Source organism: Suricata suricatta, chromosome 7, assembly GCF_006229205.1.
Source record: "Suricata suricatta isolate VVHF042 chromosome 7, meerkat_22Aug2017_6uvM2_HiC, whole genome shotgun sequence".
Lineage (NCBI taxonomy): Eukaryota > Metazoa > Chordata > Mammalia > Carnivora > Herpestidae > Suricata > Suricata suricatta.
In genome coordinates, this window is record NC_043706.1 from 108,382,191 (window position 1) to 108,393,843 (window position 11,653).

The following is an 11,653-nucleotide window of genomic DNA, read 5'->3' on the forward strand; positions in this document are numbered from 1 at the left end:
AGTTCGGGATTCTCATGAACTCTACCACTGCGACGGCACACATCAAGGGGAGTGGAGAGCTGCCATTATCCGGATAATCCAAGCCCGGAAGTCTAGAGCTTGAAAAACACTAAAATGTGTCCTGAAATACCTGCGCCATTGCTCTAAGTCTTCCCTGCCGCCGGAGGAGATACAACTCCGGCTCACGGTCTACTCAGCGGAGTCTACCATCCAAGGCCCCTGTGGCCAAATGGAAATAACTGATTAAAGCGAAGCGAACGTCACGTGGTAGTCAGACCCTCCGACAGCCAGCGGTTAGGTACCTGGTCTGGGAAACTCGCGCTTTATCTGTCCACAGCCCAGAGGCCTCGGAGCAGCCTCGGGAGTTGCCAAGGAGAAAAACAACTTTGATTTAACGTTTTCAAAAACCCCAGCGGGCAAATGTGACCTTCAGGGTCAGCCAGTCAGCAGTTTTGGTCCAGACGAGGGACGGCACAGTGGGGCGGTTCGGTTAAGCCACGGCGCCTCCCAACGTCACTACACGCTCGCTCACACTCAGCCACGCGCTTGGGGTTATTCTTTAAACACAAGACAGACACTTCACCGTCAGACCGTGGGGGGTGAGGAGGAAGGCCGAAACCCGAGGTCCGGAGCCCGCCCCTCAGCGGCTTTCCCTCGCCGCGCCCGCGCCTAGGTCCGCGCGCTGCCCTAGCGGGAGCTATCAGCTTCCCTCTCAGGCCCGCCGCTGCCTCTCCCGCCCGCGCGCTGCTCCCGGACCCCAGGTGCGCGGCTGCGTTCCCACGCCTCTGCAGGAGCCTCCGCCGCGAGCATTGGCGAGCGCGGACCCGCCCCTCCACACCAGCCAATCGCGGACCACGCCGACCCCGAGGAGGCGGACCTGGCGGAGATGCGGGGGCCAGCGCGCGGGAGGCGGGCGAGGGGGCCCCACCCGCGCGGAGGGGCGTGGCCGGCGCCGGTTCTTGCGGCCGAGCTCCGCTGCGGCGTGGGAAAGAGCCGCTAGGAGCCGACCGCGCCGCCGCGGGAGTCGCGCCTGCCCGGGCCCAGAGAGGGAGGGAGGAAGGGAGGAGGCAGGCGGGGAGGGTGCTGCGTCCCGCTCGGCGTCGCTGGTTTGGGCTGGGCTGTGCCTGGCGCCGTCTTCGTTGCAATGAAGCGCCCTTGCGAGGAGACGACCTCCGAGAGCGACATGGACGAGACCATCGACGTGGGGAGCGAGAACAATTACTCGGGGTGAGCGCGGGCTCGACGTAGGCCGAGGCGTCGGGGCAGCTTTGTGCGCCAGCGGCTCCGTGGAAATCCCGAGGCTCCTCTCCGCAGCGTCCTAACGGAGCGGGGAAAGTTTTGCCCGGGAAACTTTGAGCGCTGGGCGCTCACGGAGCGTGCGTTGGGGTGGGGCGGGAGATGTCGGTTTTCACACCAGGGGTGGGGCGGAGAGGAAGGGGGACGCTACTGAAAGACCGGGCAGGAGTTGGCGAGGGAGGGTCCCCGGCTGTCAGCGTTGGGCGTGCGGACCGGCTGGCGACGGGCGACGCCCCCGCCACCGAAACTGTGGGAGCACTTTCAAGATGGGTCAGGCGAAGAGAAAAACAGATTGATCTTTTTTCTTTTTTCATTTTCAAGAGCCTAAAAAGGTGACTTGCCTTTTGGAGATATTAAAGCAGTTTGCGATGTTAAGGAGGTTGAGCTTTCCAGGTTGGCGGTGTCTGAGTGGGCTGACGGGAGAGTGAGTGACAGATCGTTGCGGGCGTAGATCATCTCATCGATTGCTTGTTCTTAAGCCTGGAAAAGATCGGAGTCGTGATCACAGAAGCCAGACCTCCACTTTCCAGTGACAGAGGGAGATTACCGAGGCATTTTAGTGCCAAGGCGGGTCAAATGATAATTGCTTCTAATTGGCATCCCCAGAAGCTCCTTAATTATTTATCTGCAGCTGTCACTCAAAGAGCAAAATTTTTCCTACCTTTGGAAAGCTGGCTTTCGTTCCACATCGTTATTCTAATAAGCACAAACCAAAGCGTGAAATCAGCAACAGCAAAGATATTTACAGGAAGCGTTTACGAAGTATCTTTTAATTATTAAAGTGTGTGTCCTCTTAAAAACTGAGATCTGAAAAACAGAAGAAGCCATGTGAAAGGCGAAACCAGTTGCGATGGGGTGGGACTGCGGGAGACAGTTAATTCAGAAATAAGATCCAGAAGTGAGAAGGTGAGGTAATAAGAACCTGGTGTGTGCAACATTTCTAAAATGAAAGAGAACAAATAATAGGAACCTGAAAATTTTGAGAACATAAAGAGGCATAGTGTCCACGAATTATGAAGAGAAATGTGTACAAACTAGAAAGGATCATAAAAGTTGTGACAATGATCTGATTGAACTTTCAGTATAAAGTATCTTTTCATTAGTAAGCTCAAGATTGATTGCAGCCCCTAGGTTTAAGCTTAGATTGAAGACTATGAGATACCTACAGTTTCCTTTTCAAAGTAAAACATTTACCTAGTAGTTGATCTAATTTTAATTTTCCTATCAGTGCCATATTTAATTTGGAGCATTCTTTTGGAAGATTAGTATACAAAACATTGTATTTGTGGAGTTTCTTTCCCTGTAGGAGATGTGTCTAACTGAAGTTTTAAAATTGTACAATAACATGTTTATTTTGAAGATTGCATCTAGGAACAACAGTTTGACATGTAGATCTCTTTGATAGTGGTGCTAAACATGGCTTTTATGTTAAAATAGCTTTGCTTTGTTTGGTGTATCTGACCAGGAGGGTGCAGGAAGGATGCTATTAGACATTAGTTGATTTTCAAGAAACATTTTTGAGTCGAACCAGGAAGTATTAATTTCTAACTTCTTATTCTGTCTGCCTGTAATTTCTTCACTGCAAGACTTAAAAGTTGAGGGATGTTTCTGCCAATTGATTTGGTGCCTGGATGACTTGTTAAAAAAAAAAAAAAAAGCATAATTCTTACCTGGAAAGAGATACAAGGACTGAAACAAAGTATGTTAAGAGAAAAGTAAGAATTAAGAATAAAATAATATAGACCTGAGCTGTGCAGTAGCTCAATATTTAATGGATGCCATCAAATACCCAGAAGAAACTATTGTTACGTTAATACAGCACCTGACATACTGTTCTGTTCCACAGGCAAAGTAGTAGCTCTGTGATTAGATCAAACTCCCCAACAACAACATCTCAGATTATGGCAAGAAAGAAAAGGAGAGGGGTATGTGATTTTTCTTTTCTTCTTAGTTCATGTAATCCAGCATAATGTGTAACAGTGGTATTCTTCCATTAAGAGTAATTTTACCATTTGTGTATTCATAAACTTTTGTTGTTTTGCTTTCTTTGGGATAGATAATAGAGAAAAGGCGTCGAGATCGGATAAATAACAGTTTATCTGAGTTGAGACGACTGGTGCCAACTGCTTTTGAAAAACAAGTAAGCAACCCTCACCCCTGACCACCCCACCAAAAGGCCCAGAAAATCTGATTCTCTCATCTGGGAATGTGGGTTCTTGTTAAAGCTCATTAAAATAATGGTGTATGTGCCCTGATCTGGCACAGAGCAGCTATTTCAATAAAATGCTTTGTTGTGGCAAAACTATTAAAAACATAATCCATCATGAAGTTGAAAAACATTTCCATTCTTCAGCTTATTTTCCCTTAAGGGTAACAGTGTTCATGCTTTCTCTGTTCTTTCTATGAAGACCAGTAGTGGTTTTGTTCAAAACCCAGCTGCATGTCATACTCGTTAAAAAAAAAAAAAAATATATATATATATATATACACACACACACACACACATACATACATACATACATACATATATATATATAATCACACGAAATTTCAATTTTTTGGGAACTGCTAAAAGAATGCTTTTTGTTTTAAAAATGACCAAAGTCCAGGAAGTAACATCTCTAGATCTAGTTCTGAAATAGTAATACTAATAACATTTATTTACCAAATCACTTGGTTTCTTTTTTAATCCCTAGATTAATAGAATGGTGTTCTATTTGGAGCATCTTTTTGGAAGTTTGATAAGAGTAAAACTAGCCAACAATTCCCTTTTTCAGAATTCAAGTATTCCTTTACCAAAAGAAAATTTTTTTTGCTCACTTAGAATGGGAGGAAGCCAAAATTTTAAATCTTCCTTTGTCATTTTCTTGGAAAAGTTTTACATCTCTTTCCACAGTGGCTAATGGCACAGATTTCTAAGAGCATCTTTCAAAGACTATGGCATCATACAGTATTGAAAATACTTTCAATTTAATTCAAATAGCCCGGAAGACAGCAGATGTTTGTTTATTTCATTTTGTTGTTTACTTCATGAACCACAAACATTATACAGCAAGCCCTACAAAAGCCCTTGGAAATTATCCAGAAATTGCAATTTTGCTATTAGTTACTTTCACTGAAACTACTGTACATCTTGATGGAAAAATTGAATATTGACAGAAGTACAAGATGTAATATGCTCTTGATTATACATTTTTGAGAGAAAAAAGATACCTATATGCTGAAACCATCTTTGGTAAGTGAAATGTAACGTGAAAATTGTAGTTTTAATTAGTAATATTTTCAATGACAATAAGCTGAAAATGAAAATATCAGTAATCCATGTTTTTCACTTTGGGTACTGAAATGTCTGTGATTATAAAGAACAGTCATTTTGGTGATTTTTCCCCCCATCAGTTTGTTAGATTTTTTTTTTCTTAAATGTCGACTTAAAACAGACCTTAAAAGCTAACCTCAGTTGTTTGGCAGTTAGTTACCATAAACACAGGCTTTCCCATTTGCCAAGCTTGGCTACCAACCCTAGCGAGCTGGCCCTGTCACAGTGTGATTAGAAGAGTGTTTCTTTCTAGCAGTTTCAATGTCTCTGGCACTCTCACCATGTACGGGGTGCTGATAATTTTCACAAAAAAGTGGAGCATAGGAACCTGAAAAAAAACTTCAGTTTCCTTTTCAAAAAGACACATTGATTTAATTATTTAGTTTTTCCAGGAAATTAGAAGCTACCCAGAGTCCTCTGAGGCAGTTCAAGGTGGCACGTTTGTATTTTGGTTGGTTTTTAGAGGTTGCCTTATTTTGAAAAGTAGGACATTTAAATTTATTCCCAAGGCATTTTTATTAAGAACTATTCTAAAGAGTTCAAATATCTTTAAGCATTTCTGATGCTTACTAGGTAGGGAGTAAAGTATGCTTTCATGTTTACGAACTTGGAGTTCACAGTGACACCTGCTGGTAATTGTTGGGAAAATAACCCTTAAAAGTCTTCCCTTTTTTGTTTTTGGTTCTCCTTACCAGGGGTGTATCTTAAAGACTTACTAGAACTTTTTATTTTTGAAAAACCTAATTTGCTAAGATCCATTTTCTTCTCCTAGATCAGTCTAGATTCGACTGATCTAGACTGCACCATTACATAAGACTATTGAATGTTGCCTAATATGGAGTAGAGATTGGATGCAAGGCTTGAGATTTTTGCAGATGTAATAGTTTTAATGGAGTGATCTTACGAGTGTAGTTTAATCTTATGATTAAAAATTATTTGTAATGCCTTTTAGTCTTTAAATAAATTGGCAAATATCTGTCATTAGGTATGACATAATGATTATTGTTTGCATGTAAAGTTTGCAAAGAATTCAGATTTTTCTGTGAAAAAAATTAGACTTTTCTAGTGAGAAGAAAAATGGAAAATCCAGTGCCAAATGTTCCAAATCAGTTTCCATAGGACTTATAAACACTTATAAGACTTCATGATTTGTTTATGCAGGGATCTGCAAAGTTAGAGAAAGCTGAAATATTGCAAATGACTGTAGATCATTTGAAGATGCTTCAGGCAACTGGGGGTAAAGGTAAGGAGGTGACTTCATTTTTTTTACCCCCTTTCTGCCTTTCTCTTTTCATTTCCCCCCCTAAGATTATAGGAAAGTCATAGTTGAACAGTTCTTTAACAAGCTAAGATAGGAGGTCCCTGATTAAAGCTGTGGAAATCAATGCTAATGGCAGGATTGAACTCGTGGGAAAGAACTTCTGGAACAAAAGAAGCACTTGACCCTGGGCTTGTGTTTGCTTTCATAATACTGTGGGAGTAAAGCTCCATTCACGGCAGCCTGGTCAGAGATTTGTTTGGGACCTCAGAAGCACATGCTGGAATCTGTACAGAAAGACAAAACAAACACACAAACATCCAAACATAAACAGGAGGTTAAAGGCAATCTTTTTCTCTTCTTTCCCTTCCCCACAGACTCCCTGTTAGATCAAGGCTAGGACTCAATACGGTGCAACTATTCCAAAGAATTGACTTTAGAATTATTTTCATTGTTTTCAGATTTTGGTTGGTCTTGGGTTTGGACCAGACAGAACGTTTGAAGTGTAGGTAGTAAATCTCTGAACTGGAAACTCTTAATGGAGCAGAGTCATTCCTGTAGAGAGCAAACAGAAACAGGTGCCCCTGGCCCAGTGCCCTGGCGAGATATCTTATGTACTAGAATCATCCAGAGGTCAGGGATGAACCCTCATGTCATATTAAAAATAGACTTGAGATCCTGAAAGCTGTAATATTTATTCAGATTTCCTTTTTCTCACACGTTACTCAGACTTGATTTTTCCCTTTTGTATCTTTTTCACCCTTCAAACAAGCCTTTGGTACTCATCTTACCCAAGAGTGTTTTTGTTACTCAGTATATTTGACAACTGGGTTGAGAAGAAGGTACCTCTAGGGGTTAAGTGCTACCCTCCATCCTGGAGGCTTCTCTGCTCAGCATTAGCTTTTCATACATAGTATCACAGTTTGCCCTAGATCAGAACAGAGACAAAGCATAGGAGGGAAGTAGCTGTTTACCAATTGGTATAGAAGTACTTCAGTACTTAACTCCAGTACAGCCATACTGCTAAAGAGCTTTAGAACATCAGCCCTGGGGGCATTTGGATGATTCAGTTGATTAAGTGTCCAACTTTTGGTTTTGGCTCAGGTCATGATCTCACTATGTGGGTTCAAGCCCTGCATTGGGCTCCTCATTGACAGTGTGGAAGCTGCCTGGGATTCTCTGTCTCCCTCTTGCTGCCCCTCTCCTGCTCTCGCTCTCGCTTGCTCGCTCTCTCTCTCTCTCTCTCTCTCTCTCTCTCTCTCTCTCAAAATAAATAAACTTGAAAAAACAAAACATCAGCACTGGCCTTCACTGTCGTATAGGTGGGCAGTAATCACATTAAAGAGAACCCCATGGTTTGACTTCACCTCAGTTGCACCTTCTCTAGGTTGCACCTTGTCTAGGAACCATTCTGAATGGATATGGAATTGTGATCTCTTATCATTAAAATTAACCCTCAGCATAGGATGCAAAAATTCGTACATAATAGAGAAGAGAACTGGATGAAACCATAGAAGCCAGTGACCCCGCCCAGCTTGGCCACCGACTGGCCTCTAACCCAAGGCAGAAGTGCTCTGTGGCACTGTGCGGCCTACGCGAGCACTCTGAGCACTAAAGCACCTCCAGCCCCATGATTTTGTCTCAGCACCTGCTACCTCAGAAGTAGAAGACTAGTTGAGTTAGTGATGGTGTGGGACACAGCAGTTTGATTGCTCTGGCTCCCTTGGTGTTCACCACAAGGCTAAGAATTCTTACCAGGGTTGCAAATATTTGGCATGAGCTATTACTTCTGAAGAGTAATGTTGTTCTTATGCCTTATTATAAAAACTAAAGTCCATTCTTGGTTGCTATTCTTGGCTACCTGAACAGTCCTAAAATTCATCCCAGAATAGTTTATGAACAGACATTTCCAAGCAAGCTCCACACAAATCACCTGACTGCCAAGTCGTTAGAGAGGTCGTCCCACAGGAGAAAGTGTGGGCCTTGCAGAGGAAGGGGGGGCAATGTGAGCTCACATCATGTAAGACATCTGCTGTGGGGGCCTCCCAGGGGTGAAGGGCATAGACTCTACAGTTGGAGCACCTGGTTTCAAATCCTGACTCTGCCACATATTAGCTCTGTGACTCTGGGTAGACTGCTAACCCTCTCAGAGCTCCAGTTTCCTCATCCGAAAAATGACAACAGCCATAGTGTCTACCTCACAAGGTTGTTGTGAGTTTGTCACAACTTAAAGCTGTATAGCAGTGATGGCACAGAGGAAGTGGTATGGAATGGCCCTGTGTGCTTTTATAATTGGCCCAATATCTATTCCCAGGAGACAGCTGCTCATCACCATTTCCCTCTGCATTCAGCAATAGAATAGGAATCACACAATTGATGTTCCTCCATATGCAACAGAGAACGCAGCCATATATAATGACGTACAGCTGGCAGACCACACTTGCAATCACCTTGTACCCCCTCATAAAAATTCTGAGAAGCTGCTGGGGCTCCAGTTCTGTTCCTTTCTTTACAGTCTATCTTGGTATTGCAATAGCTTCTAGAGAAAATTTAGTAGAGTAACCTAAATTTCTAGATCCCCCTGCATTTCTGGACTCTGACTTCTATTGATTTCCTCCCTCCTTCCCTCATGAAAATTAGCAGCCTGCAACACCCCACAAAGAACATGTGAACTCTGTTCACAGAGGCGGTGTCTTCAGGAAGAGCTTTCCCTCTTAATCCCAGGGACTTTGGTGCTAACTAAGCTGAAGTCTGGGATGATGACTATTTTTGTTGCTGATCTCCCACAGTTCGTGATATTTTCTTATATCTGTGTTGTGCTGTTATTTTTAATGGTGTATCTTTCAGTGGTGTATCTTTTTGCCCCAGATGTCTTTTGGGGACTTCCAAGTTTCTGTTGATAGTCTACCTTTATTTAGGAATGTGAATATTATTGTGAATACTGTTTTCCAAAGTACTTTGATTACAGAATAAGGTGGCTTAATTTTCAGTGGATGATAAATGAAACAGGTAATACTTTGATCTGCAGAAACATGAAAAAGATAATATAAATGCCTTAGATGAAAATAAATTTGTGGTATTTCTCATTTAGATATACCCATATCCCAAAACTGAGTAAATTTTTATTTTGAAAATCGCTTAAAAAAATATTTTTTTGCGGGGTGCCTGGGTGGCTCAGTCAGTTAAGTATCCGACTTTGGCTCAGGTCATAATCTTACAGTCCAGGGGTTCAAGCCCTGTGTCGGGCTCTGTGCTGACATCTCATAGCCTGGAGCCTGCTTCTGATTCTGTGTCTCCCTCTCTTCCTGCCCCTCTCCTGCTCATGTTCTCTCTCTGTCTCAAGAAAATAAACATTAAAAGAAAAAATAAAAAAATTTCTTAAAAGTTGCAAATGAGAAAGAATCTGAAAAAATATACATTTGTACATATTAGATGTCACCCATTCAAAGTGGTGGCATTTCCCCAAATGTCTGATTATTATTCTATCCTAAATCGGCACTATTAATAAAAATCCAGTATTATTTTCTGTCCAATGTATTACAAATGGATAAAAAGGGATTCTCCTAAATGTGACCTAACTCAAGCCATTTTTACGGTAGTGGCCTTCGGTGTGGGCAGTGCATGTATAACATACCGAAAAATTAATATACGTCTTTTTCTTTCTTTTTTTAAAAAAATTTTTATGTCTTTATTTTGAGAGACAGGGGTACAGAGAGCAAGCTGGGGAGGGGCAGAGAGAGAGGGAGACAAGGAATCTGAAGCAGGCTCCAGACTCAGCTATCAGCACAGAGCCCGAGGCAGGGCTCAAACCCACGGACTGTGAGATCATGACCTGAGCTGAAGTGGGACGCTTAATGGACTGAGCCACCCAGGTGCCCCAGTACACATCTTTTTCTTGAGTAGATGCCAGGAAAATGTAAGCCAACCAGTGAAGGAAATATATATTTTAATTTCAGAAAAGTGAAGAGGTATAGTAATCTCATATCAGTAAAGCAGCCTATGTTGCCTGATAAAAAATAAGATCTTCAAATTAGTAAGCAAGATTTTTAAAAAGTCATTTTGTTTTCATCAATTTTTTCTTACAAACTAATGACAAGATGTTTTCACTTTGGAAAAAAAAAAAAGCACTGTGAGTCAAGAAGCATTGTTGAATTTATTTAGAAAGCCTAGCATATTTTTAAAGACGGTCCTCAAGCTAAGATGCATTTCATATCTCTGTGACAAATGCCAAGAGTGAGGATGTTTCAGATAAACCCTTTAATCTCCACCTTATGGGACACAGACAGAGACTGAAACTCTGTACTGCCGTGCAAATTTTATGAGGGAATTTCACTATCCCACAGTACCAAAGGAGAGACATCCCCCCTCTTGTTTTTTTATGGAAGTGCCTGAAACAAGGATGTTCTTAATTTTTTTCCCCACTGTGGCATTTGGTTGCAAGGACAGCTGTGGTATATAGCATTGCCAGCCTTGTCACACATATGAATTGCAAAGTGTCCTTCCTTCTGCAAAGTTACAACCAGAAATAACTGGCACCGTTTTCAGAAAGGGTCTTCATTCTGCTTGAACCTTCTGCAGCACAGGGAGAAGGAGCACAGTGGGCGTTCACTCACAGTAATTGTACCGTTTTCTCTCACTCCCTGCCCTGGCCCCCACTTCGCTCAAACCCCCTTCTAGGCTACTTTGACGCACATGCTCTTGCCATGGACTTCATGAGCATTGGATTCCGGGAGTGCTTAACAGAGGTGGCCAGGTACCTGAGCTCCGTGGAGGGCCTGGACTCCTCGGATCCCCTGCGGGTGCGACTGGTCTCTCATCTCAGCACGTGCGCTTCGCAGCGGGAGGCAGCGGCCATGACGTCCTCGCTGGCCCACCACCATCACCCCCTGCACCCGCACCACTGGGCGGCGGCCTTCCACCACCTCCCCGCCGCCTTGCTCCAACCCAACGGACTCCACGCCTCCGAGTCAACGCCCTGTCGCCTCTCCACAGCTTCAGAAGTGCCTCCTGCCCACGGCTCCGCCCTGCTCACAGCCACGTTCGCCCATGCGGATTCTGCCCTTCGGATGCCGTCGACGGGCAGTGTTGCCCCCTGCATGCCACCTTTGTCCACCTCTCTCTTGTCCCTCTCGGCCACTGTCCACGCGGCCGCTGCAGCAGCCACCGCAGCGGCGCACAGCTTCCCTCTGTCCTTCGCGGGGGCCTTCCCCATGCTCCCCCCGAACGCAGCTGCCGCGGTGGCAGCGGCCACAGCCATCAGCCCGCCCCTGACGGTGTCAGCTGCGTCCAGCCCTCAGCAGACAAGCGGTGGAACAAACAGTAAACCTTACCGACCCTGGGGGACAGAAGTGGGAGCTTTTTAAGCTTTGAACTTCCTGCAATACTATAGTAACTGAATGTCCTTCATTTCAGTCAGCTTAAAGGCACCCTGAAAGTAGCCATACAGATGTCTACAGATCCACAAAGGAACAATAAAGCTATTTGAGACACAAACCTCACAAGTGGAAATGTGGTATTATCTTTTCTCTCTTGTTTTGTTTAAGGCAGCTTGGTAACTGACATCAGCAACTTTTGAAAACTTCACACTCGTTTTCAGTTAGAAGTTTCCTGGGAAATGTATGGACTGTACCATCCAGCAGTGCATCAGTATATCTGAATTGGGAAAGGGAAAAAAAAAAAAAAGCCCTGACTGGATTCTCTTGAAACTAGATGGAAAAAAAAAATTTTTGTTTCATAAGTGCCTGAGCTAGTAAAGTTTCCTTGTGAACAGATAACATTGCACA

The 11,653-nt window shown here is 43.7% G+C and overlaps 1 protein-coding gene across 2 annotated transcripts; it reads left to right on the top strand.

Annotated features, from left to right (window-relative positions):
• Window positions 1-803: 803 nt before the first annotated feature.
• Window positions 804-11,368, top strand: HEY2 (hes related family bHLH transcription factor with YRPW motif 2). 2 transcript variants are annotated; one of them, XM_029944969.1, is made up of 5 exons: window positions 804-1,227; window positions 3,143-3,221; window positions 3,353-3,436; window positions 5,774-5,855; window positions 10,548-11,368. In XM_029944969.1, the coding sequence occupies exons 1-5, from the start codon at window positions 1,145-1,147 to the stop codon at window positions 11,231-11,233; spliced, it is 1,014 nt and encodes a 337-aa protein (XP_029800829.1). In that variant the 5' UTR covers window positions 804-1,144; the 3' UTR covers window positions 11,234-11,368. The 2 variants fall into 2 exon arrangements, with proteins under 2 accessions (XP_029800829.1, XP_029800830.1); XM_029944970.1 differs by lacking the exon at window positions 804-1,227 and adding an exon at window positions 2,079-2,202.
• Window positions 11,369-11,653: the final 285 nt, after the last annotated feature.